Genomic DNA, 26,722 nt, shown 5'->3' with positions numbered 1-26,722 from the left:
CTACCCCCACCTACCCTCCTACCTTATTGTTGTCGTCCAAATTAACTGGGAAAGAATAAATAAAGTGGAAATTGTGTTCAAGTGTATTTCCTGTGTCCTGGTGGGCAGCACTCATATACAACTCAATACCTGCAATTTAGGTGATTACAGATGACTCAAGCTTGATATTGAAAATCGTTGTGCCAAATCTGCTTCTTCATTGATATATTCAAGAGTTTTAATATCTTTATCTATTTTTGCTCAGTTGAAATAGCCAGAACCGGAGCTGTACTGTGTATTCCCAGTTCTGCCATTGGTAAACCCAACTTGCTCCAGTAAGTTAAGGCGTCAAATCTTCCCTGGCATCACCCACCATTGAGGGTGTGTAACAGCCTTAGGCTACTGCCATACCACACTAACACAAGGTATTACCCCAGGCAAGACATCACCCCTGGAGTGTGTGATTTGTATTAACACAGCTATGGAGTGGTCTATCATGACATATATACAAATAATATGTTGCACAATATCTATATTTTGCGAGACATTGAGGTTTTGATTGAGGTACAGTACCAGTCAAAAGTTTGGACACACCTACTCATTCAAGAGTTTTCTTTATTTTGACTATTTTCTACATTGTAGAATGATAGTGAAGACATCAAAAACGATGAAATAACACATATGGAATCCTGTAGTAACCAAAAAAAGTATTAACAAATCAAAATATATTTTAGATTTTGGATTCTTCAGAGTAGCCACCCTTTGCCTGGATGACAGCTTTGCACACTCTTGGCATTCTCTCAACCAGCTTAAAGGAGTTCCCACATATGCTGAGCACTTGTTGGCTGCTTTTCCTTAACTCTGCAGTCCAACTCATCCCAAACCATCTCAATTGGGTTTAGATTGGGTGATTTTGGAGGCCAGGTCTTCTGATGGAGCACTCCAACACTCTCCTTCTTGGTCAAATAGCCCTTACACAGCCTTTAGGTATGTTGGGTTATTGTCCTGTTGAAAAACAAATGATAGTCCCACTAAGCGCAAACCAGATTGGATGGCGTATCTCTGCAGAATGCAGAGCCATGCTGGTTAAGTGTGCCTTGAATTCTAAATAAATCAGACAGAGTCACCAGCAAAGCTCCCCCACACCTCCTCCTCCATGCTTCACGGTGGGAACCACCCATGCAGAGATCAGCCATTTATGTACTCTGCGTCTCACAAAGACACTGCGGTTGGAACCAAAAACCTCATATTTGGTCTCATCAGACCAAAGGACTGATTTCCACCGGTCTAATGTCCATTGCTCGTGTTTCTTGGCTCAAGCAAGTCTCTTCTTCTTAGTGTCCTTTAGAAGGGGTTGCTTTGCAGCAATTTGACCATGAAGGCCTGATTCACACAGTCTCCTCTGAACAGTTGACATTCAGATGTCTGTTGAACTCTGTGAAGCATTTATTTGAGCTGCAATTTCTGAGGGTGGTTACTTTAAGGAACTTATCATCTGCAGCAGAGGTAACTCTGGGTCTTCCTTTCCTGTGGCGGTCCTCATGAGAGCCAGTTTCATCATAGCACTTGATGGTTTTTGCGACTGCATTTGAAGAAAAGGGTGGCTACTTTGAAGCATCTCAAATATAACATACATTTTGATTTGTTTAACATTTTTTTTGGTTACTACATGATTCCATATGTGTTATTTCAAAGTTTTGATGTCTTCACTATTATTCTACAATTTAGAAAATAATACAAATAAAGAAAAACCCTAGAATGAGTACTGTAGGTGTGTCCAAACTTTTGACTGATACTCTATATGTTCTGGTCCCTGCAGAGTGGAGGTGGATGGGTGTCACAACAGGGTGAGTGTTGAGTGTGAATCTGAGATGGGGTGAGTCATTACCCTCTGCTAGGCCCACTCTCTCTGCAGGCTGGCCCTGTGTTTGACCTGGTTCTCTGCTGATCATTATCCAGGCTATGGAGTGACTATCACCCACAGGGGGCATTACAACACACCAACCGACGTATCTCTTTCTCTCTCTCTCTTTCTCACCCTTTCTGTTTCCTTCTGGGGGGTTTTAATACTTTTCTCAGTAATTAACAGTACTCTGACTCTCTATCAATCTGTTTCTTTTCTATTCCCACCTTTGATCTCAGTAGTTAACTGTACTCTCTCTGTCTCTGTGTCTTCTAGGCTGTGAGCTCTATGCATTCTGCGGGGCTCTATTTGGGATCTGCTCTATGATCACTTTGACGGTGATAGCAGTGGACCGCTACTTTGTGATCACGCGTCCGTTGGCCTCCATTGGGGTGCTCTCCAAGAAACGAGCCCTGCTCGTCCTCATGGCTGCCTGGGCCTACTCACTGGGGTGGAGCCTGCCCCCTTTCTTCGGCTGGAGTAGGTCCACACATACATGATCATCACTCACGCACGCATCCGCACATACACACATATTGGGATGAGATTCAGTATGCCAGGGCTGTACACGCTGTATGGGAGAGTTGTGGTTGTGTCAGTGTATGCATGTGTTAGAAAGAGCTAAAAAAGACAGCAAGATAGAAAGACAGCGGGAACGAGTGCTCCCCCTGGCTCTGTGTTCTCTCTTTGAACTCCAGTTAGCAGTAGCTTAGTTTAGGAATGAGGATTTAGGCATTGGATCAGGTGTTCTGAGCTGCCTGAGATCTTTCAGTGATAAGGAATTAAATTAAACTAGTGGGCGAACTGGCTGGAATGGGCCCCTCATAAGCCTCACATGGGCCTGGCCTTACAGTATGCTGTCCTCAGAATTACTCGCACCCCATCATTGTGTGAATCTCTGGCAAATAACAAATGTATCCAGCCCGATTCTGCCCAGCACGTTAATGGGTGATATGCTGGAAAGGACCTTGGGGTGACACTAACTCAGACAATGTGGAGGGTAGAGGGGGTTTGGGGAGAGGGATAGGGATAGGGATAGGGATAGGAGATCATGGACTGGCTACCTCCTGCAACAGTCTGGGGCTGGGCTCTGCATGCAGGCGTGCCAACCCAGACATGGTTTCGCAACACGAATGTCCTATCTGACAACAAGAAGGGCGTCTGTCTCCTTAAACCCATCTGACGTCCCCATCTTTGCCCCGTCTCCGCAGATTACCACATCATTTCACCCCCTCTGGGGAAAAAACATTAATAACATGAAAGCAAAACAAAACTGCGCCGTTATACAATTTGAGGCTTTGATCGTCCAGAGCATTTAGTTAATCAGGAGTGCTCCCTTGATCCAAACTTTGGTTTTCTTGTGTCTTCCTATTGATGCGAATGTCCTTTGCTTTCCCTGACTGATTGTTTTACCATAGCAGGGCTTCAATGGATGATGCATGACAAACAACTTGTAGATGACTTTGAAGTGGTGTTGAAGAAAGAACATTGTCTCTCTCCTTATATGTTACCCTTTTCCCCCTCTCTGTTCCCTTTCTCTTTCCCCTTCTCTCTCATTTCTCTATCCCCTTCTCTCTCCTTATATGTTACCCTTTTCCCCCTCTCTGTTCCCTTTCTCTTTCCCCTTCTCTCTCATTTCTCTATCCCCTTCTCTCTCCTTTCTCTATCCCCTTCTCTCTCCTTTCTCTATCCCCTTCTCTCTCCTTTCTCTATCCCCCTCTCTGTTCCCTTTCTCTTTCCCCTTCTCTCTCCTTTCTCTATCCCCTTCTCTCTCCTTATATGTTACCCTTTTCCCCCTCTCTGTTCCCTTTCTCTTTCCCCTTCTCTCTCATTTCTCTCTCCTTTCTCTCTCCTTTTTCTCTATCCCCCTCTCTGTTCCCCTTCTCTCTCCTTTCTCTATCCCCTTCTCTCTCCTTTCTCTGTTCCCCTTCTCTCTCCTTTCTCTATCCCCTTCTCTCTCCTTTCTCTATCCCCTTCTCTCTCCTTTCTCTTTCCCCTTCTCTCTCCTTTCTCTATCCCCTTCTCTCTCCTTTCTCTATCCCCTTCTCTCTCCTTTCTCTCTCCTTTCTCTCTATCCCCTTCTCTCTCCTTTCTCTATCCCCTTGTCTCTCCTTCCCCTTTCCTCTTCCCTCTCCCTTACCCCGTACCCCTCTCCTTTCCTCCTTTCTTTATCCCCTTGTCTCTCCTTCCCTTTTCCTCTCGTCTCTCCCTTACCCCCCCCCCTCTCCACCCAAGGTGCCTATGTTCCAGAGGGTCTGTTGACCTCCTGTACATGGGACTATGTGACCTTTACCCCGTCTGTGCGTGCCTACACCATGCTGCTCTTCACCTTTGTCTTCTTCATCCCCCTGATCGTCATCATGTACTGCTACTTCTTCATCTTCAGAGCCATACGTACAACTAACAAGTGAGTGGATTTGACACCAGAGAGCTGGTCTAGAGATGTCACTGGAAGTGTCAAATTAAGTTACTGCATTGGATTCTCTAAGCATTTCTAATTTCTCACATGAAAAAATAAATCTGTGTGTGTGTGTGTCATAGGGCTGTAACCAAGATCAACGGCACTGGTAGCACCAGAGACTCCATTAAGAGTTTCCATCGGCTGAAGAATGAGTGGAAGATGGCTAAGATCGCTCTTATTGTCATCCTCCTCTATGTCATCTCTTGGTCCCCCTACTCTGCTGTTGCCCTGACCGCATTTTCAGGGTGAGTGGTTTTGATATACTATACTATATAGACACAATACACACCCACTTCTAAAAGCATTGCCGCAGCCACAACATTCATACCTTGACCATTCAATATATTATACAATATATATTGTATAATTCTACCTTAAAGCCTAACAGCCCTCTCTCTCTGCCCTCCTCATGTCCCCTGTAGGTATACAGATTTTCTGACCCCCTACATGAACTCAGTGCCTGCTGTGATCGCCAAGGCTTCAGCCATTCACAACCCCATCATCTATGCCATCACCCACCCCAAGTACAGGTACTGTAGTCTTGCTGCCACCCCAAGTCCAGGTACTGTAGTCTTGCTGCAACCCCAAGTACAGGTACTGTAGTCTTGCTGCAACCCCAAGTACAGGTACTGTAGTCTTGCTGCAACCCCAAGTACAGGTACTGTAGTCTTGCTGCAACCCCAAGTACAGGTACTGTAGTCTTGCTGCCACAAAATAAAATATAATGGTTTCTATTGTTGCAGTATGGGTCAAATCTGCTTACCCAACCCCATTTGGAAATTCCGCTAAGCAACAAAGTCAAAGGGCTATTCTGTTGTTTTTAATTTCACTAATCTGATACTGGCCAAGTGAACCATTTGCATTCCATCCCATAAGAATCGATCAAATCTGAGAGACAGGAAGGGTATAGCCCCTGTCAGCTAGCGATCAGACTGGTGTTGTCACGATACCAGAATGTTTACTTTGATACCAATACCAGGTTTAGTATCACGATACTCAATACTAAAACAATACCACAGCAAAAAAAGAAAGAGAGGACAAACTTTTTAAAATGTGTTCTTAGTTCCAAACAATTCTTACATCAGGAGATCACACCTAGTTAGCACTGTTGTTTTGGTTAGCAGTGATTCTGTTGTGTTGGAGTTTGCAGAAGAAATGAACACTGGATTGCAACAAATAATCATAATTCTGCCCAGTAGACATACTGTTACAGTAGGTAACTTTGTACTTTGTACTTGGTTAGATTCTACAGTTGAAACAATAACAAAGTGTTCACCCTCCTTCCCACTGGACACAGACGTCATTTAAACATCACGTTTTGATTTACATTTGTTTGAGTTGTCAACTCAATGTGAAAAACTGTCACCATGTCATTGGATTAACTGTAGGTTAAAAGTTGGAAGAAAATGGTCACTTCCCTTAATTGAATGACTTTTTGCAAATCCAATCAGTTTTCCACGTTGATTCAACGGCATCACATATGTTTTGGTTGAAATGACGTGGAAACAACATTGATTCAACCAGATTTTGTTTTGGTAAAAAGCTGTGGGATGGGCCTGGAGAAATATAACTCTCAAATTCACAGACAGAGCTATGGATGCAAGGACTGAACATCCATGATATCAACATTATAGTTGTAATCATGTCTTGGGGCTAAACAGTGTTTGTTTACATTTTGGGTATATAACATACATTTATTAGTCCAAAAATGGATGTAGCAACCAAGGATTCTAGCTTTAACTTTTAATTGAGAATATCAGGAATCAAGCCAGAGCAGAGTCCAAGGTACAGGACGGCAGGCAAGCTCAGGGTCAGGTCAGGTCAGGCAGAGGTCGGTTATCCAGAGGTGGAGCAAAGGTACAGGACGGCAGGCAGGATCAGGGTCAGAGACAGGCAGTGGTCAGGCGGGCTGGTACAGGGTCAGGATAGGCAAAGGTCAAAAACCAGGATGAGTAAAAGAGAGACTAGGGTAAAACAGGAGCTGAGACAAAAAGCTGGTAGGCTTGAACTAACAAGACGGACTGGCAACAGACAGACAGAAAACACAGGTATAAATACACAGGGGATAAATGGGGAAGATGGGTGACACCTGGAGGGGGGTGGAGACAAGCACAAGGACAGGTGAAACAGATCAGGGGCGTGACAGAGAAGGTTTTTGAAAAAGCCTTTCCGTCTACCTGAAGACTTACCTGAAGGTTATCATTAGCATCGCTAACGGCTACACAAAACGGTAGAAATATGCGCACTGCCCACATACAGACTTCAGAAAGTTGCAAGGGAATACGAATCACTGATGCATTCTGGTCATGTCTTTTGACCCAACATGGTCCCGCTTTGGTAACTGACGTGCAGCTTTTTAAAGCTTTCATAAAGCCGGCATAAACACTGCATCAATGTGTTACAAATCATCTAGAACCGTATACCTTTATAAAGGGTTCATAAATATGGCCTAACTGTGTGGCAACCACCAATGTCAAATGTGACATAACCCACTATGTCAAATATGACATAAACCTGTGCTTTATAAAGGGTGGCATAAGCACCACTTTAAAAAAGCCTTATAAATCATGTTAAATGGAAGCTTCACAAAGCATTTATAACACTGTCATTGCAATGCCGGGATAGTGGGTTTGATTCCCGGGACCACGCCATATGTAAACATTTATTCACCAATCGCTGTAAGTCACTTTGGATAAAAGCGTCTGCTAAATTGTATATATTACATTACTCTAAAACATTTCTAGGGTGGCCGAAATGCTTTCCCTCTTAGGTGCATTGTCAATATTGGACCTAACCTCAACTTTCCCCAAAATGCTGTGCTGCAGGATGACTCACACTCTAAATTGCAGTCATGCACATCAAAAAAAACTTAGTGAGGCCTTTTAAAATCCATTTACACTTTTTGCTTTACTTCAGTTTTTTCCCCCAAATTCCATTTTCTCAGTTTTGTTTTCCAGGTTTCGATTTCCCCCAGATTTTCCCCAATTATTTTCAAACTTTTTTAGTAGAAAAACAACATTTGACTTTCTGTGTTCACAACAATGCTTGAACCACATTGGGGATTACTTTTGAGGTCTGTGAAAAATCTACGAAACTTACAATACCAGTCAAAAGTTGACGCACCAACTCAAAAGTTTTTCTTATTTTTCTTATTTTCTACATTGTAGAATAATAGTGAAGACATCAACACTATGAAATAAATATGTAATCATGTTGTACCAAAAAATATATTTTAGATTCTTCCAAGTAGCCACCCTTTGCCTTGATAACAGCTTTGCACACTCTTGGCATTCTCTCGACCAGCTTCATGAGGAATGCTTTTCCAACAGTCTTGGAGTTCCCACATATGCTGCTTTTCCTTCACTCTGCAGTCCAACTCATCCCAAACCATCTCAATTAGGTTGAGGTCGGGTGATTGTGGAGGCCAGGTCATCTGATGGAGCACTCCATCACTCTCCTTCTTGGTCAAATAGCCCTTTACATAGCCTGGAGGTGTGTTTTGGGTCATTGTCCTGTTGAAAAACAAATGATAGTCCCACTAAGCGCAAACCAGATGGGATGGCGTATCCCTGCAGAGTGCTGTGGTAGCAATGCTGGTTAAGTGTGCCTTGAATTCCAAATAAATCACTGACAGTGTCCCCAGCAAAGTACCCCCATACCATCATACCTCCTCCTCCATGCTTCACAGTGTGAACCACACATGCAGAGATCTTCTGTTTATCTACTCTGCGTCTCTCAAAGACAAGGTGGTTGGAACCACAAATCTAAAATTTGGATTCATCAGACCAAAGGACATATTTGCACTGGTCTAATGTCCATTGCCTGTGTTTGTTGACCCAAGCAAGTCTCTTCTTCTTAGTGGTGTCCTTTAGTAGTGGTTTCTTTGCAGCAATTCGACCATGAAGGCCTGATTCATGTAGTCTCCTCTGAACAGTTGATGTTGAGATGTGTCTGTTACTTGAACTCTGTGAAGCATGTATTTGGGCTGCAATCTGAGGTGCAGTTAATCCTAATTAACTTATCCTCTGCAGTAGAGGTAACTCTGGGTCTTTCTTTCGTCATAGCGCTTCGTGTTTTTGCGACTGCACTTGAAGAAACTTTCAAAGTTCTTGAAATGTTCCGGATTGACTGACCTTCATATCTTAAAGTAATGATAGACTGTCGTTTTGACAGTCCTCGCCATAATATGGACTTATGATCTTCTGTATACCAATCCTACCTTATCACAACAAAACTGATTGATTCTAACGCATTAAGAATAAATAAATTCCAAAAATTCACTTTTAACAAGGCACACCTGTTAATTGAAATGCCTTCCAGGTGACTACCTTATGAAACTGGTTGAGAGAATGAAGGTAAAGCAGCCAACAAGTGCTCAGCATGTGTGGGAACTCCTTCAAGACTGTTGGAAAAGGATTCCAGGTGAAGCTGACTGAGAGAATGCAAAGAGTGTGAAAATATATTTAGATTTGTTCAACACTTTTCTGCCAGCTCAGGGACAAGCTACACTATTCACACTCCTGTGTAATCAAATAAAAAATGCCCTGAATACAACAGGTATTCCTTACCGTGAAACGCTTGCTTACAAGCCCTTAAACAATGGTGCAGTTCTAAAAAATAAAGTTAAGAAGGGGCTTGATTACAACCTGTTACAATGGTGCCTACGTCATCCCCCAGGCCATTGCACACACAGCACATAGAAAGAAGCCTGAGATATCAACTATTCAAAGTTGGCCTACAGTAGGTGGGAGTGACCATAGAATTCTAAAGGAGTGACCTTACTGAGTAAAGTTATTGTCATCGTCACTAGTTAACACAGTAACAAAGTCCTAATTATGGCAAAAATGTGACTTGATAAAGCTAACCCTAACTAATGAAGGCCAAGTTTGATGCGTTGGTCCACCAGGCCTTCAGCACATTTGGGGGGGATGTCTTGGAACGAGATTAGGTGTAATGTGACTACCATGACTTCACTTTAGAGCGCTTTCCAATCCTTCGACCCAACATGTGACCCTTTATAAAGCACGTTTAGATCATATTCGACATAGTGGGTGTCGTGGTCATTCTTACACAGGGACACTCAAAGTCAATCTTAAATGAATCATCCTTTATTTGTCAGCACGCTGGAAAGGTTCCAACCAACTCAATGCACCAATATACACGTTAATCAGGAGCTCTGCCAAGGCAGACACAGCAGTTGTCTTATATACAACTATACACAGACAATCTAAACTTTCCTCTCTACAATCACTCATTAACCTGGATGTTAATACAACTGGACATTATTTTATTCCCACCACACAGGAAGGATGCCAAGGGTTAATAAACTGGATAGGGCACCTAGATTGTTTCCTCTGACATGATACATCAGGCCAAGTCCCTGCCATGTTCTGTCCCATCAGACTGCCTATGGTGTCGCCTTGTACTGTATGGTACTTTGCCTTTCTGTCTTATGCTAGAGGAAATATATTAGTTAACCTCTGGACCTACATCTCCTAAATCTGCCCCCTGCACTCTTGGTCTTCAGGATGGCCATAGCCAAGTACATCCCATGCCTGGGGTTTTTGCTGTGTGTACGTAGACGCGACCTGCAATCCACCAACAGCAGTTTCATGTCCACCCGGCGATCCACTGTCACCAGCCAGACCTCCGACATCGGCGACCGCTTACACCGCACCAGCACTGTCAAGTCCCGCCTCTCTTCCGCCTCCGACAGCGAATCGGTATGAATAAATATGTCCTGATATGAAATCATGAGATTGTCTGTGTGCGTGTGTGTGTGTGTGTCCGACGTTTATATAATGGTTCCATCCCCCCAGGCCTGGACAGATACTGAGGCTGACCTATCCGGTATGGGCTCCTGGCTGGCTAGCCGCCAGGTGTCCTGTGATATCAGTAAGGACACCGCCGAGCTCCCACACTTCAAGCCCTCCAGCTCCAAGTCCAAGATGAAGAGCCACGACTCTGGTATCTTTGAGAAGGTAACTAACACATCAAGGCAAGGTCAGGTCAAGCCTGCTCCCTGTCCTCTTTCACATGTGTGACAATGTACCAAATGTGTGGAGGATATTTTGGGCTCTAGAGGCAGAACAGTGTGAATGCGTTGTCTAACACAGTAAAGGTCGGTAAGTAAGCCAATTTAGGGTTTAAAAAAAAATCCCACTTGCACTTATGTGCTCATCTCCCAACATCAATACACATTAATGCCACCAATGATACCTAACATTCAGTGCCTCTACCTGAGAAGCACCTAATCAAACAGTAACACACTTGCTGTACTGTAATGCAACAAGATTCATAGGAGAATTAGGCAAGAACTAAGTACACATTTCCATCATAAAGGATTCTTCTGTGTAGTCCGCCACAAATCTATTAAACCAACTATTGGCCTGGAAAGCACCCCTGGATTTGTGTCAGCCAATCGCATGGCTCCTAAATTAATCTGGCACCTTGTTACAGACAGGATGGTAAGATGAATCCACAGCAGAGGGGTCACTCCAGGGAGGAAGCTTTAGGAGGGCTTTGCTGTACCATAGACGTCTAATCCAATTTTGACATTTTTGAAACGTGTTCATCTTTACGGCGTCTTTCAGTGTTACTATTTAAAATGTGATGTCACCTGCTAAAGCGGTGTTTTATTAACTGTGGTATAGGGTGCCCCCATGAGAACACAAGCTATAGCTCTATGGAGCACAGTACTTGTAGAGGCAATCTGTATCGGAGGATAAGAATCTATTTTTTAAATGTATGAGCAATCGTATAGGGGTCAGCAGACATATTTCTGTAAAGCGGATATATAGAGATAGCTGATGTGTCTTATCAGGGTTCATTACAAATAAAAATGGTCTTTTAAATGTGTCTTAAATCTCTTTACAACATATTGTGATACAATTATAATCTTTATTGAGAGGTTAGATTTCACTGTTAATTAAATGTCCTGAAATATTCTTTAGGAGTTCTTTAAATTAAAACTGTGGTGGAACCCCTATTAGTTCTTCAAAGAACCCTTGAAAAAAGGTTATTTAAGGAACCTTGTGGGGGAACCCCTATAAGTTCTTCGGAAAACTTCTCAAAAGGTTATAATGGTTCCTCTAAGAAAGAACCTTTTGGGGTTAATTTTTTTCACTCCCTGTCCACCATTATACAAACATATTTTAATAACAATGACAATATTGATTTAAATAATTCATTGCTAATTTAGTGGCACCACTGTAACGGCTTTCTTTAGGTGAAGTAGAGGCGGACCAAAATGCAGCGTGGTTGTTATTCATTGTACTTTAATAAAGAAACTGTACACGAATAAACTAACAAAACAACAAACGTGCGAAAACCTAAAACAGTCCTATCTGGTGCAAAACACAGAGACAGGAACAATCACCCACTAACACACAGTGTAACGGTTTTCTAGTGGTGATGAAGGAGAGTCGGACCAAACTGCAGCGTGTCGATTGAGATTCATGTTTAATCAAACAAAGAAACACGAACACTACACAAAACAATAAACGTAATCGAAACCGAAACAGCCTATCTAGTGCAAACTAACCGAGAGTACACATAGGACACTAAGGACAATCACCCACGACAAACTCAAAGAATATGGCTGCCTAAATATGGTTCCCAATCAGAGACAACGATAAGCACCTGCCTCTGATTGAGAACCACTCCAGACAGCCATAGACTTTGCTAGATAACCCACTAAGCTACAATCCCAATACCACCACCAAAACCCCAAGACAAACACACCACAATTACAAAAACCCCATGTCACACACCCTGGCCTGACCAAAAACATAAAGATAAACACAAAATACTTTGACCAGGGCGTGACAGAACCCCCCTAAGGTGCGGACTCCCGAACGCACCTCAAAACAATAGGGAGGGTCCGGGTGGGCGTCTGTCCATGGTGGCGGCTCCGGCGCGGGACGTGGACCCCACTCAGTTAATGTCTTAGTCCCCTCTCCCTTCGTCCCTGGATAGTCCACCCTTGCCGCCGACCATGGCCTAGTAGTCCTCACCCAGAACCCCACTGGACTGAGGAGCAGATCGGGACTGAAGGACAGCTCGGGACTGAGGGGAAGCTCGGGAGTGAGAGGAAGCTCGGGAGTGAGAGGAAGCTCGGGAGTGAGAGGAAGCTCGGGAGTGAGAGGAAGCTCGGGAGTGAAGCTCGGGAGTGAGAGGAAGCTCGGGAGTGAAGCTCGGGAGTGAGAGGAAGCTCGGGAGTGAAGCTCGGGAGTGAGAGGAAGCTCGGGAGTGAGAGGAAGCTCGGGAGTGAGAGGAAGCTCGGGAGTGAGAGGAAGCTCAGGCAGGTAGATAGATCTACCAGATCCTGGCTGGCTGGTGGTTTCAGCAGATCCTGGCTGACTGGCAGATCCTGGCTGACTGGCAGATCTGGAAGAGTCTGGTTGACTGGCAGATCTGGAAGAGTCTGGCTGTCTGGCAGATCTGGAAGAGTCTGGCAGATCTGGAAGAGTCTGGCTGACTGGCAGATCTGGAAGAGTCTGGCTGACTGGCAGATCTGGAAGAGTCTGGCTGACTGGCAGATCTGGAAGAGTCTGGCTGACTGGCAGATCTGGAAGAGTCTGGCTGACTGGCAGATCTGGAAGAGTCTGGCTGACTGGCAGATCTGGCGGCGCTGGGCAGACTGGCGACGCTAAGCAGACTGGCGGCGCTGGGCAGACTGGCGACGCTGGGCAGACTGGCGGCGCTGGGCAGACTGGGGGCGGCGCTGCTGGGCAGACTGGCGGCACTAGCTGGGCAGACTGGCTGACAGCTGGGCAGACTGGCGGTGCTGGGCAGACTGGCAGCTCGACTGGCTGGGCAGACTGGCGGCGCTGGGCAGACTGGCGGCACTAGCTGGCAGCTCCATATAGGCTGACAGCTTCGTTACAGACTGAGCCGCTCTGGCAGCTCCGTGCTGACTGGCAGCTCCTTGCAGACTGGCAGCTCCGTGCAGACTGGCAGCTCCGTGCAGACTGGCAGCTCCGTGCAGACTGGCAGCTCCGTGCAGACTGACAGCTCCGCAGACTGACAGCTCCGTGCAGACTGACAGCTCCGTGCAGACTGACAGCTCCGTGCAGACTGACAGCTCCGTGCAGACTGACAGCTCCGTGCAGACTGGCAGCTCCTTGCAGACTGGCAGCTCTATGCCGACTGACAGCTCTGGCTGCTTCATGCAGACTGACAGCTCTGGCTGCTCCATGTAGACTGGCTGCTTCATGCAGACTGGCAGCTCGGGCTGCTTCATGTAGACTGACAGCTCTGGCTGCTCCATGCAGACTGACAGCTCCATGTAGACTGGCTGCTTCATGCAGACTGACAGCTCTGGCTGCTTCATGCAGACTGGCAGCTCTGGCTGCGCTGAACAGGCAGGAGACTCCGGCAGCGCTGTAGAGGAGGAAGGCTCTGGCTGCGCTGAACAGGCGGGAGACTCCTGCAGCGCTGTGTCGGAGGAAGGCTCTGGCTGCGCTGAACAGGCGGGAGACTCCGGCAGCGCTGGAGATGAGGAAAGCTCTAACAGCGCTAGATAGGCGGGAGACTCCGGCAGCGCAGGAGAGGAGAAAGGCTCCGACAGCGCTGGAGAGGCGAGGCGCACTGTAGGCCTGATGCGTGGTGCTGGTACTGGTGGTACTGGACCGAGGACACGCACAGGAAGCCTGGTGCGGGGAGCTGCTACCGGAGGGCTGGGTTGTGGAGGTGGTACTGGATAGACCGGACCGTGCAGGCGCACTGGAGCTCTTGAGCACCGAGCCTGCCCAACCTTACCTGGTTGAATGCTCTCGGTCGCCCTGCCAGTGCGGCGAGGTGGAATAGCCCGCACTGGGCTATGCAGGCGAACCGGAGACACCGAGCGCAAGGCTGGTGCCATGTAAGCCGGCCCAAGGAGACGCACTGGGGACCAGATGCGTAGAGCCGGCTTCATGGCATTTGGCTCGACGCTCAATCTAGCCCGGCCGATACGTGGAGCTGGAATATACCGAACCGGGCTGTGCACCCGCACTGGAGACATCGTGCGCTCCACAGCATAACACGGTGCCTGCCCGGTCTCTCCAGCCCCCCGGTAAGCACAGGGAGTTTGCGCAGGTCTCCTACCTGGCATAGCCATACTCCCTGTAAGCCCCCCAAGAAATTTTTGGGGCTGACTCTCGGGCTTCCATCCGCTCTGCCGTGCTAGCTCCTCATAATGCCGCCTCTCTGCTTTTGCTGCCTCCAGCTCGGCTTTGGGGCGACAATAATCTCCAGGCTGATTCCAGGGTCCTTTACCGTCCAATTCCTCCTCCCATGTCCATTTCTCCCACTGTAGCAGCTGCTGCTCCTGCTGCTGCTGCCTCTTCTCCTGTTGCACCTTTGGGCGGCTACACTCCCCTGGTTTAGCCCAGGGTCCTCTCCCGTCGAGGATTTCCTCCCATGTCCAGAAATCCTTATTTAGCATCTCCTTTTTCGGCTTCTCCTGCCTGTTGACACGCCGCTTGGTCCGTTGGTGGTGGGTGATTCTGTAACGGTTTTCTAGTGGTGATGAAGGAGAGTCGGACCAAACTGCAGCGTGTCGATTGAGATTCATGTTTAATCAAATAAAGAAACACGAACACTACACAAAACAATAAACGTAATCGAAACCGAAACAGCCTATCTAGTGCAAACTAACCGAGAGTACACATAGGACACTAAGGACAATCACCCACGACAAACTCAAAGAATATGGCTGCCTAAATATGGTTCCCAATCAGAGACAACGATAAGCACCTGCCTCTGATTGAGAACCACTCCAGACAGCCATAGACTTTGCTAGATAACCCACTAAGCTACAATCCCAATACCACCACCAAAACCCCAAGACAAACACACCACAATTACAAAAACCCCTGGCCTGACCAAATACATAAAGATAAACACAAAATACTTTGACCAGGGCGTGACACAGTGACACCCAGGCTACCTAAATATGGTTCCCAATCAGAGATAATGACTAACACCTGCCTCTGATTGAGAACCATATCAGGCCAGACATAGAAATAGACAAACAAGACATCCAACATAGAATGCCCACTCAGATCACACCCTGACCAACCAAAACATAGAAACATACAAAGCAAACTATGGTCAGGGTGTGACAACCACAAATGTGAATGAACAATTACACAACAATTTACCAAACAAAACACATAAAAAACATTGGAACATCTATGCAGACATGTCAGAACATAATAAATAATACATTTACTTTGTATAGTGCTTTTCACTCTCATGGTGAAAATATAAAATACAATAAAAACAACATACATTAAAAAATAATTAAGGTAAACTAACAAAATTGTAAACTTGATGCTAAATACAAATTTGATTTTTTTTGCTTTAGTGTGTGTGTGTGTGTGTGTGTGTGTGCGCACGTGTGTGTGTGTGTGTGTCCAACAACCACTTGCCCAACAACCATTTATTTATGTTAGGAAGTTTGCCATCTTTATGTCCGGCCCTAGTAACTTTACCCCAACTTCTCTTATACCCAGAACACCGCAACTTAAGAACATCACAAATGTTCAGCTGTAATTTTATATAAGCATGCACACTTATGTTTATGAAGAAACAGATTATTTGTGCAGAGACATACCTTGTCACGGACATAAAGGGCACTCGGGTCCTCATTGAAGCGTTAGGGCAAGAGCAGGATCGCTGCTGGGGTCTCGAGTCCTGGGGAAAAGTAAAGTAAAGATCTTACTACATTTGCAAAAAAATGTGTTACAATTCTATTACAAAATACATATTTTGTATGTACTATGTACTGTATAGGCTACATTAGAGAAAGGGAAGGAATAAGAGCAAATACCCGTGCGCCTCTTCTGTATTGTCCTTCAGGACCTGTCGAAATAGCAGGTCCTCGCCCATGCCTCGCCTCTCTGCCTCTGCTATTATTTTGCCACTAGCCTTGCAGAGTCCTTGAATGATCTTTTTATCTATATCCATTCCATGGAAGATCTGAAAAGATAATTTGCACATATTTTTTATTTCTGGAGGTTTAACTTGATTCACATAGATTTAAAAAATAGCAAATGTGTAACCAAACTAAAAAAAAGTGAGAGTTTGTTTCATATTTGCAGACAAGAGATTGCCTTTCTTTTTTTTCAATCATCCCATGCCACGATTCCTTCGTAAAGGAGAATTGAGGTTGAGTTATTAGTAATGACCAAGTGTACAAAAATGTCATAAAAATATCACTCACATATCCTTGTCCTGTACAGTCCCTTAGAAATGGGTACTTGGCCACCAATGATGTCACTATATAGTCTGCTTGTAGGGTACCTTTGAAAAGGGTAGATCAATGTGGTGTTCCATTACAGTATAACACATCCTATGACTACACACAAATCAAATCGTATTGGTCACATACACATATTTAGCAGATGTCATTGCGGGTGTAGTGAAATGTTTGTGTTTCTAGCTCCAACAGTGCAGTAATATGTAAACACACACACACTCACATGATGTACCAAATGTATAAACTTACCAGGTATATGTGCACGTGATATCAACTAAAACCTGGATGATTAGTCTCCTCCACTTGGACCAATTAGTGGGAAAGTTGGAACTCTTCTCTCTGTTGGTTGAGTTTACACTGTAGGGCTGTGAGGAACTCAGGAAGGGTGCATATTGTGGGCCACAGTTTTGTGTTGGTTGGTGGATGCTGGTTATTGGTTGGTTGTTGGCTTGTAGCAAATTGTGGTGGGTTGGTCTTTTTGGAGTGGTACTGTGATTCCTAAGCATGTGTTCTTTGACTGCTCCCAGCATTGTCTCATCTGGTGTCTTTTGGCATGTGTCTTTGCAATGTGTTTGTAGTCACAGATGACATGTGCAATTCTCTTGAAGTGCTGATGTTTGGCTTCAAAGCACATACACGACAGATGGATAAGTGGTCCTTATGCCATCAGCAGTCGGTAGTAATGGTTCGGAAACTGCATCTTGGGTGTTTGCTTGTTTGGGAAAAGCATGAAATTGAAAAAGCATGAAATTCCATTATTTTCTCTTCCAGGTATGGTGCCCAAGACCTTTTGATAGTAGGTGCCATTATTATGTCCCCAAGTTATCTCAGTAACAGGCACACTTCCCATGCATCACAGCTGGCTATTTGCCACCCAATCATTAGCATTTCTCAGATGCACTCCCAACCAGATGTCCATTATTCCTCAGGACGCGCTCAGATAGTGGTATTTGTCTAGATGATCTGTCGTAGTTGCCATTCGGGAAGTCATCAATCTCGTCATTTAGCGGAGCCACAGTGATTTGTTTCGTCTTCACAAGCTTGTGTAACACCATCCAGGTATGATGCCCTCAAGGAAGTCATGCATCACATCGAGGGGAATAAATACATAAAGGGTAAAGGTGCATATGTCATCTCAGAGACGTGGCACGGACTTCTAACACCATAGACTCTGGCATTTTCTGGGTTTTCTTGGACTGCCTGCAGGTGGTAGCTGTAATTTGTTGAGTCGCGCATGGTGAGCAGACGGATTACCGGGAGGTGTATTCCGAGCATGCGCTGACCAACTGGCAAGTGTCTTCACTGACATTTTCAGTGAAGACCCACTCCAATTTGCATACCGCCCCAACAGATCCACAGATGATGCAATCTCCATTGCACTCCACACTGCCCTTTCCCACCTGGACAAAATAAACACCTATGTGAGAATGCTATTCATTAACTACAGCTCAGCGTTCAACACCATAGAGCCCTCAAATCACTAAGCTAAGGACCCTGGGACTAAACACCTCCCTCTGCAACTGGATCCTGGACTTCCTGACGGGCCGCCCCCAGATGGTAAAGGTAGGTAACAACGAGGGACGCAGCGGTCTAAGGCACTGCATCTCAGTACAAGAGGTGTCACTACAGTCCCTGGTTCGAATCCAGGCTATATCAAATCCAGACGTGATTGGAAGTCCCATAGAGCGGCGCACAATTGGCCCAGCGTCGTTCAGGTTAGGGGAGGGTTTGGCCGATGTAGGCCGTCATTGTAAATACGAATTTGTTCTTAACTGACTTTCCTAGTTTAACAAATATTATGATTCTCCACTATACTGCCCTGCATAGTAACACAATACTTCTCTCTGATCTTCACCATAAACATGCAGAGGTTTCTCATAAGGCCTCTAACTAAGTCTTCAGTTTTGAAGTCCATGGACTCAACAACATTAGTTGCAGGTGCCCACGCGAGATCAGAGTCATCATCATTCACATTTTCCTTAATGTAGTCAGGCACAGGGATTACAGAACCATTAGGCCTACTTGTCAGCAAATGATTGTGTTTTTTTGTATACATGTGTCCTATATGAAGCAAAGCATTTGCATGAAAACATGTAACCTCCAAGTCCACATGTTAACAGGAACCATTGGTACAGACCAATGTGGCGAATCCGTTTTATGATTCCTCAAAAAATGCTTGTTGCATATTTGGCAGTTAGCAGGTATTTTGACTGGTGTTGACTGATAGGTAGCTTAGCATTTAAAGCATTCCAATTGTCCAGCCGACAAGGTGAAAAAATCTGTAATTTGGTCCTTGAGCATAGCAGTTATAACACCCCCACAACAAGAGCTACCTGGTAGTTGGGTTAAAAGCAGAAGTAAAGTTTTGGTTGGACCTAGCATGCAATTGATTTTTTTATTTAAATGTAAAACCTTGGAAAGGAGAGGTGTAGTCCTCCAACTGATTTTGCTGAAGCCACTGGCAGACATCCTCCACTGACCATCCAGATACTTCAGAATTTCTGAAAATAAACAACAGAATCAGGTTCAGTTAGGCTATGCAAAGGCACTACATACAGTGTCCCGGAATACCCATGAAATTACCCAAAACCAACTAAAAGACACTTTGTTGTGCCATTTGAATGCCATTGTTAGTTTGTATTGACTGCTATGTAGGTTAAATTCACACTTCAAATGCAGCTGTCCTACAACATATCCTTACCTTCTTCTTGATCCCAATTGCATTGTGTCCATGTTCTGTCTTACAAGAATTTAAATAAAACATATATTAAATAAATATTAAAAGATAAATGGCATCGACATACAATTGAATGCAAAATAGAATAACATACTGGAGAAAGCACTAGCCAATACAGTACTGCCAAACAGTAAAAGTACTGCCATACAGGCCTAATATCACATTTAATTGTGTCTGTTGTTTTATGGAGAAATTGGGGGGGTCATGTTTGCATTAACAACAAAAAGTTACAGTGAAACCAAGGAAAAAGGCAGCAGCTGCCATCACTAACCTCAGTTACTGCTTTTTACCTTTGGGCTGCTGGCTCAAAGGTTTACCTTGGTATTATGTATTGTTCTTCGCTGATACAAGTATAAAACTATATGACACTGACAGCCACATACAAATAATTATATTAACAAGTTTTTGTATATAAAAAAAATCGTAATGGAAACGTATTCCAGTGGGTGTACCAAGCAAGAAGGCAGTAACTGCCGTCTAGGGTCAGGTCAGAGGTCAGGGTCAATATGAATAAAAAAATAACCTCCATAGTAAGACAACAGAACCACCTATCCAATGATCTGCCTACAATTCATTTGGCCGGACAATAATAAAAACAAAACGTCATTTTTCCACATTTTGTTACGCTACAACCTTATTAAAAAAATCGATTAAATTGTTGTTATTCCTCATCATTCTACACACAATACCCCATAATGACAAAACAAAAACAGATTCTTTGAAATTTTTGCAAATGTATTAAAAATTAAATATCACATTTACATAACTATTCAGACCCTTTACTCAGTACTTTGTTGAAGCACCTTTAGCAGCGATTACAGCCTGGAGACTTATCTCCCTCACCAACTTTAAACATCTGCTCTCTGAGCAGCTAACCGATCGCTGCAGCTGTACATAGTCCATCGGTATATAGCCCACCCAATTTACCTACCTCATCCCCATACTGTTTTTATTTTATTTACTTTTCTGCTCTTTTGCACACCAGTATCTCTACCTGCACTCTACCTGTTCATCTGATCATTTATCACTCCAGTGTTAATCTGCTAATTGTAATTATTCACTCCTATGACCTATTTATTGCCTACCTCCTCATGCCTTTTGCTCACAATGTATATAGATTCTTTTTTTTCTTTTTTCTACTATGTTATTGACTTGTTTATTGTTTACTCCATGTGTAACTGTTGTTGTCTGTTCACACTGCTATCCTTTATCTTGGCCAGGTCGCAGTTGCAAATGAGAACTTGTTTTCAACTAGCCTACCTGGTTAAATAAAGGTAAATAAAATAAAAATAAATAAAGTCTTCTCGGGTATGACGCTACAAGCTTGGCACACCTCTGCTTGAGAAGTTTCTTCCATTCTCAAGCTCTGTCGGGTTGGATGGGGAGCATCGCTGCACAGTTATTTTCATGTCTCTCCAGAGATGTTAGATCGGGTTCAAGTCAAGGCTCTGGCTGAACCAGTCAAGGACGTTCAGAGACTTGTCCCGAAGCCACTCCTGCGTTGTTTTGGCTGTGTGCTTAGGGTCGTTGTCCTTTTGAAAGGTGAACCTTCGCCCCAGTCTGAGGTCCTGGGTGCTCCGGAGCAGGTTTTCATCAAGGATCTCTCTGTGCTTTGCTCCGTTCATCTCTCCCTCGATCCTGACTAGTCTCCCGGTCCCTGCCGCTGAAAAACATCCCAACAGCATGATGCTGCCACAACCATGCTTTCCTGTAGAAATGGTGCCAGGTTTCCTCCAGATGTGACTCTAGGCATTCAGGCCAAAGAGTTCAATCTTGGTTTCATCAGACCAGAGAATATTGAGTCCTTTAGGTGCCTTTTGGCAAACTCCAAGCGAGCTGTCATGTGCCTTTTACTGAAGAGTGGCTTCCATCTGGCCACTCTACCATGAAGGCCTGATTGGTGGAGGGCTGCAGAGATGGTTGTCCTTCTGGAATGTTCTCCCAACTCCATAGAGGAACTCTGGAGCTCTGTCAGAGTGACCATCGTGTTCTTGGTCACCTCCCTGACAATTCCTCCTCCCTAGATTGCTCAGTTTGGCCGGGCGGCCAGCTCTAGGAAGAGTCTTGGTGGTTCCAAACTTCTTACATTTCAGAATGGAGGCCACTGTGTTTTTGGGGACCTTCAATGCTGCAGAAATGTTTTGGTACCTTTCCCCAGAACTGTGCCTTGACCCAATCCTGTCTCTGAGCTCTATGGACAATTCATTCAACCTCATGGCTTGGTTTTAGCTCTGACATGCACTGTCAACTGTGAGACCTTATATAGACAGGTGTGTGCCTTTCCAAATCATGTCCAATCAATTGAATTTACCACAGGTGGATTCCAATCCAGTTGTAGATACATCTTAAGGATGATCAAGGGAACAGGATGCACCTGAGCTCAATTTTGAGTCTCATAGCAAAGGGTCTGAATGCTTATGTAAATAAGGTATCTGTTTTTTATTTTTAATACATTTGCAAGAATTTCTAAAAACCTGTTTTAGCTTTGACGTTATGGGGTATTGTGTGTAGATTGATGAAGACATTTTTTATGTATTATTTTTTATTTGTATTTATCTATTCTCCAAGATGGCATAGCAGTCAGACGTCCTTTGTCCTCATCTTGTCGTGTCCCGTATATATATATATTTACATCTTTCTTCACATATCTTTTATGTATTTTCTTTTCCAAAAACTCAACTTCAAAACATTCTCCTGCAACCCGCCTCACCAATTTAAAAAAAGCATTATTTACCTCAAATCTGAAATCCACAATAGAAGCTAGCCATAAGCTAGCCAGAAGCTAGCCAGAAGCTAGCCAGAAGCTAGCCAGAAGCTAGCCAGAAGCTAGCCAGAAGCTAGCCAGAAGCTAACCAGAAGCTAACCAGAAGCTAACCAGAAGCTAACCAGAAGCTAACCAGTTTACTGGCTAACGTTAGTATTAAGCTAACCACGGTTGATGGTCATCAGCTATCCTTTAGCTCGAAAAGCTATCGCCAGTTTTGTACAACGTGACTCAGACCAGAACATACCAGACCTATTTTTCTCTCCATATTCCCAGATTTCAACTAAAAGCTCTGGAAATTTACACCTGGATCTCACAGCTAGCTAGCTGCTATCCGTGTGACTATTGGCGTACGTCGATCCCGGAGCAAACATAAATTATTCCAGAGCTAGCCAGCTGAAGAGTCCCATCAGCCACTCCTGGGCTACCATCACCTATCCGGACCCGTTTTACTGCCGACGCGGAGCCCCACCGGGCCTTCACGACTGGACTACCAACGTTATCTGCTCGAGGGAGTTATCCAACTGGCCCTTCCGTCGCGACGTTACCTGAACGCCCATCTGCGTCCCGCTAATCGTTAGCGGTCTTATTGGCTGCTATCTGAATAGATCTATCGGACAATTTTTCTTGGGTCACTATAACTATATCTATTTTGCCAATTGGATTGATCCCCTTTACCACATGGAACCCCACTAATCTACCGACGGAAATGCACGAGGTGGCTAAAAACAGACCTCCATCCTATGCTAGCTTGCTATCGATGGCCCGGCTAGCTGTCGGAATCGCTGTTACCCCAACCAACCTAACTGGACCCTTATGATCACTCGACTAAGCATGCCTCTCCTTAATGTAAATATGCCTTGTCCATTGCTGTTCTGGTTAGTGTTTATTGGCTTATTTCACTGTAGAGCCTCCAGCTCTGCTCATTATATCTTATCCAACCTTTCAGTTCCACCACCCACACATGCGATGGTTTCAATGATGTTTCTAGAGACAATATCTCTCTCATCATCACTCAATACCTAAGTTTACCCCCACTGTATTCACATCCTACCATACCTTTGTCTGTACATTATACCCTGAAGCTATTTTATCGCCCCCCAGAAACCTCCTTTTACTCTCTTTTCCCGACGTTCTAGACAACCAATTCTCATAGCTTTTAGCCGTACCCTTATCCTACTCCTCCTCTGTTCCTCTGGTGTTGTAGAGGTGAATCCAGGCCCTGCAGTGCCTAGCTCCACTCCTATTCCCCAGGCGCTCTCTTTTGATGACTTCTGTAACCGTAATAGCCTTGGTTTCATGCATTTTAGCATTAGAAGCCTCCTCCCTAAGTTTGTTTTATTCACTGCTTTTAGCACGCTGCCAACCCGGATGTTCTAGCCGTGTCTGAATCCTGGCTTAGGAAGACCACCAGAAATTCTGAAATCTTCATCCATAACTACAACATTTTCAGACAAGATAGAACGGCCAAAGGGGGCGGTGTTGCAGTCTACTGCAGAGATAGCCTGCAGAGTTCTGTCCTACTATCCAGGTCTGTACCCAAACAATTTGAACTTCTACTTTTAAAAATCCACCTCTCTAAAAACAAGTCTCTCACCGTTGCCGCCTGCTATAGACAACCCTCTGCCCCCAGCTGTGCTCTGGACACCATATGTGAACTGATTGCCCCCCATCAATCTTCAGAGCTCGTGCTGCTAGGCGACCTAAACTGGAACATGCTTAACACTCCATCCATCCTACAATCTAAGCTTGATGCCCTCAATCTCACACAAATTATCAATGAACCTACCAGGTACCACCCCAAAGCCGTAAACACGGGCACCCTCATAGATATCATCCTAACCAACTTGCCCTCTAAATACACCTCTGCTGTTTTCAACAAAGATCTTAGCGATCACTGCCTCATTGCCTGCATCCGTAATGGGTCAGCGGTCAAACGACCTCCACTCATCACTATCAAACGCTTCCTGAAACACTTCAGCGAGAAGGCCTTTCTAATCGACCTGGCCGGGGTATCCTGGAAGGATATTGACTTCATCCCGTCAATAGAGGATGCCTGTTTGTTTTTTAAAAATACCTTCCTCGCCATCTTAAATAAGCATGCCCCATTCAAGAAATGTTGAACCAGAACAGATATAGCCCTTGGTTCTCTCCAGACCTGACTGCCCTTAACCAACACAAAAACATCCTATGGTGTTCTGCATTAGCATTGAACAGCTCCCGTGATATGCAACTTTTCAGGGAAGCTAGAATCCAATATACACAGGCAGTTAGAAAAGCCAAGACTAGCTTTTTCAAGCAGAAATTTGCTTCCTGCAACAAACTCAAAAATGTTCAGTGACACTGTAAAGTCCATGGAGAAAAAGAACACCTCCTTCCAGCTGCACACTGCACTGAGGATAGGAAACACTGTCACCACCGATAAATCCACTATAATTGATCATTTCTATAAGCATTTTTCTACAGCTGGCCATGCTTTCCACCTGGCTACCCCTACCCGGGTCAACAGCACTGCGCTCCCCACAGAAACTTGCCCAAACCTCCCCCACTTCTCCTTCACCCAAATCCAGATAGCTGAAGAGCTGCCAAATCTAGACCCCTACAAATCAGCCGGGCTAGACAATCTGGACCCTCTCTTTCTAAAATTATCTGCCAAAATTATTGCAACCCCTATTAGTAGCCTGTTCAACCTCTCTTTCGTGTCATCTGAGATTCCCAAAGATTGGAAAGCAGCTGCGGTCATCCCCCTCGTCAAAGGGGGGACACTCTAGACCCAAACTGCTACAGACCTATATCTATCCTACCCTGCCTTTCTAAGGTCTTCGAAAGCCAAGTCAACCAACAGATTACTGACCATTTCGAATCCCACCATACCTTCTCCGCTATGCAATCTGGTTTCAGAGCTGGTCATGGGTGCACCTCAGCCACGCTCAAGGTCCTAAACAATATCTTAACAGCCATCGATAAGAAACAATACTGTGCAGCCGTATTCATTGATCTGGCCAAGGCTTTCGACTCTGTCAATCACCACATCCTCATCGGCAGACTCGATAGCCTTGGTTTCTCAAATGATTGCCTCGCCTGGTTCAGACGAGCTTTAATGCCATACAACTCTCCTTCCGTAGCCTCCAATTGCTCTTAAATACAAGTAAAACTAAATGCATGCTCGTCAACCGATCGTTGCCTGCACCTGCCCGCCCGTCCAACATCACTACTCTGGACGAATCTGACTTAGACTATGTGGACAACTACAAATACCTAGGTGTCTGGTTAGACTGTAAACTCTCCTTCCAGACTCACATCAAACATCTCCAATCCAAAGTTAATTCTAGAATTGGCTTCCTATTTCACAACAAAGCAACCTTCACTCATGCTGCTAAACATACCTCTGTAAAACTGACCATCCTACAGATCCGACTTCGGCGATGTCATTTACAAAATAGCCTCTAATACCCTACTCAATAAATTGGATGCAGTCTATCACAGTGCCATCTGTTTTGTCACCAAAGCCCCATATACTACCCACCACTGCGACCTGTACGCTCTCGTTGGCTGGCCCTCGCTTCATACTCGTCACTAAACCCACTGGCTCCAGGTCATCTACAAGACCCTGCTAGGTAAAGTCCCCCCTTATCTCAGGTCGCTGGTCACCATAGCAGCACCCACCTGTAGCAGGTATATCTCTCTGGTCACCCCCAAAACCAATTCTTCCTTTGGCCGCCTCTCCTTCCAGTTCTCTGCTGCCAATGACTGGAACGAACTACAAAAATCTCTGAAACTGGAAACACTTATCTCCCTCACTAGTTTTAAGCACCAGCTGTCAGAGCAGCTCAAAAATTACTGCACCTGTACATAGCCAATCTATAATTTAGCCCAAACAACTACCTCTCCCCCTACTGTATTTATTTATTTTGCTCCTTTGCACCCCATTATTTATATCTCTACTTTGCACATTCTTCCATTGCAAATCTACCATTCCAGTGTTTTACTTGCTATATTGTATTTACTTCACCACCATGGCCTTTTTTTGCCTTTACCTCCCATCTCACCTCATTTGCTCACATTGTATATATACTTATTTTTCTACTGTATTATTGACTGTATGTTTGTTTTACTCCATGTGTAACTCTGTGTTGTTGTATGTGTCGAACTGCTTTGCTTTATCTTGGCCAGGTCGCAATTGTAAATGGGAACTTGTTCTCAACTTGCCTACCTGGTTAAATAAAGGTGAAATAAATAAAAATAAAATTAATTTTAGTATAAGGCTGTAACGTAAACAAAATGTGGAAAAAGTCAATGGGTCTGAATACTTTCTTAATGCACTGTAGAATTGGGCTGTAATAATACATTATGATCTTTCTCTTGAATTTCAAAGATGATGGTACAAAAAAAATTGAAAATAACGGTTGGTTTTTTCTTTGTATTATCTTTTACCAGATTTATTGTGTTATATTCTCCTACATTCCTTTCACATGGTACCAAGAATATGCATATCTTTGCTTCAGGGCCTGGGCTACAGGCAGTTAGATTTGAGTATGTCATTTCAGGTGAAAATTGAAGATCCTCAATTGTTATGGGTCTCCTCTTAATATAAGGAGTGACCAATCCCTACAATTATTAGTACGTCTTTA

The 26,722-nt window shown here is 44.5% G+C and overlaps 1 protein-coding gene and 1 long non-coding RNA gene across 2 annotated transcripts in view; one reads left to right on the top strand and one right to left on the bottom strand.

Moving 5' to 3' along the window:
- Nucleotides 1–26,722, top strand: part of LOC112252925 (melanopsin-A) — a 31,599-nt gene that overhangs the window by 1,838 nt on the left and 3,039 nt on the right. The window contains exons 3-8 of the mRNA XM_024424635.2: nucleotides 2,159–2,362; nucleotides 4,118–4,289; nucleotides 4,424–4,588; nucleotides 4,766–4,873; nucleotides 9,871–10,066; nucleotides 10,163–10,324. Of these exons, the coding sequence (XP_024280403.1) occupies nucleotides 2,159–2,362; nucleotides 4,118–4,289; nucleotides 4,424–4,588; nucleotides 4,766–4,873; nucleotides 9,871–10,066; nucleotides 10,163–10,324 (1,007 nt within the window). The remainder of the gene's footprint in view (nucleotides 1–2,158; nucleotides 2,363–4,117; nucleotides 4,290–4,423; nucleotides 4,589–4,765; nucleotides 4,874–9,870; nucleotides 10,067–10,162; nucleotides 10,325–26,722) is intronic.
- Nucleotides 15,445–17,926, bottom strand: LOC112252926. Its single transcript, XR_002953914.2, has 3 exons — nucleotides 16,555–17,926; nucleotides 16,162–16,310; nucleotides 15,445–16,025 (listed from the first exon to the last, which is right to left on the bottom strand). It is a non-coding gene; the product is annotated as an uncharacterized LOC112252926 (long non-coding RNA).

The sequence above is a fragment of the Oncorhynchus tshawytscha genome, linkage group LG06 (assembly GCF_018296145.1).
Source record: "Oncorhynchus tshawytscha isolate Ot180627B linkage group LG06, Otsh_v2.0, whole genome shotgun sequence".
NCBI classification, from domain to species: Eukaryota; Metazoa; Chordata; class Actinopteri; order Salmoniformes; family Salmonidae; genus Oncorhynchus; species Oncorhynchus tshawytscha.
Note: the sequence above shows the minus strand (reverse complement) of the source record. Positions and strands in the feature narration are given on the sequence as shown.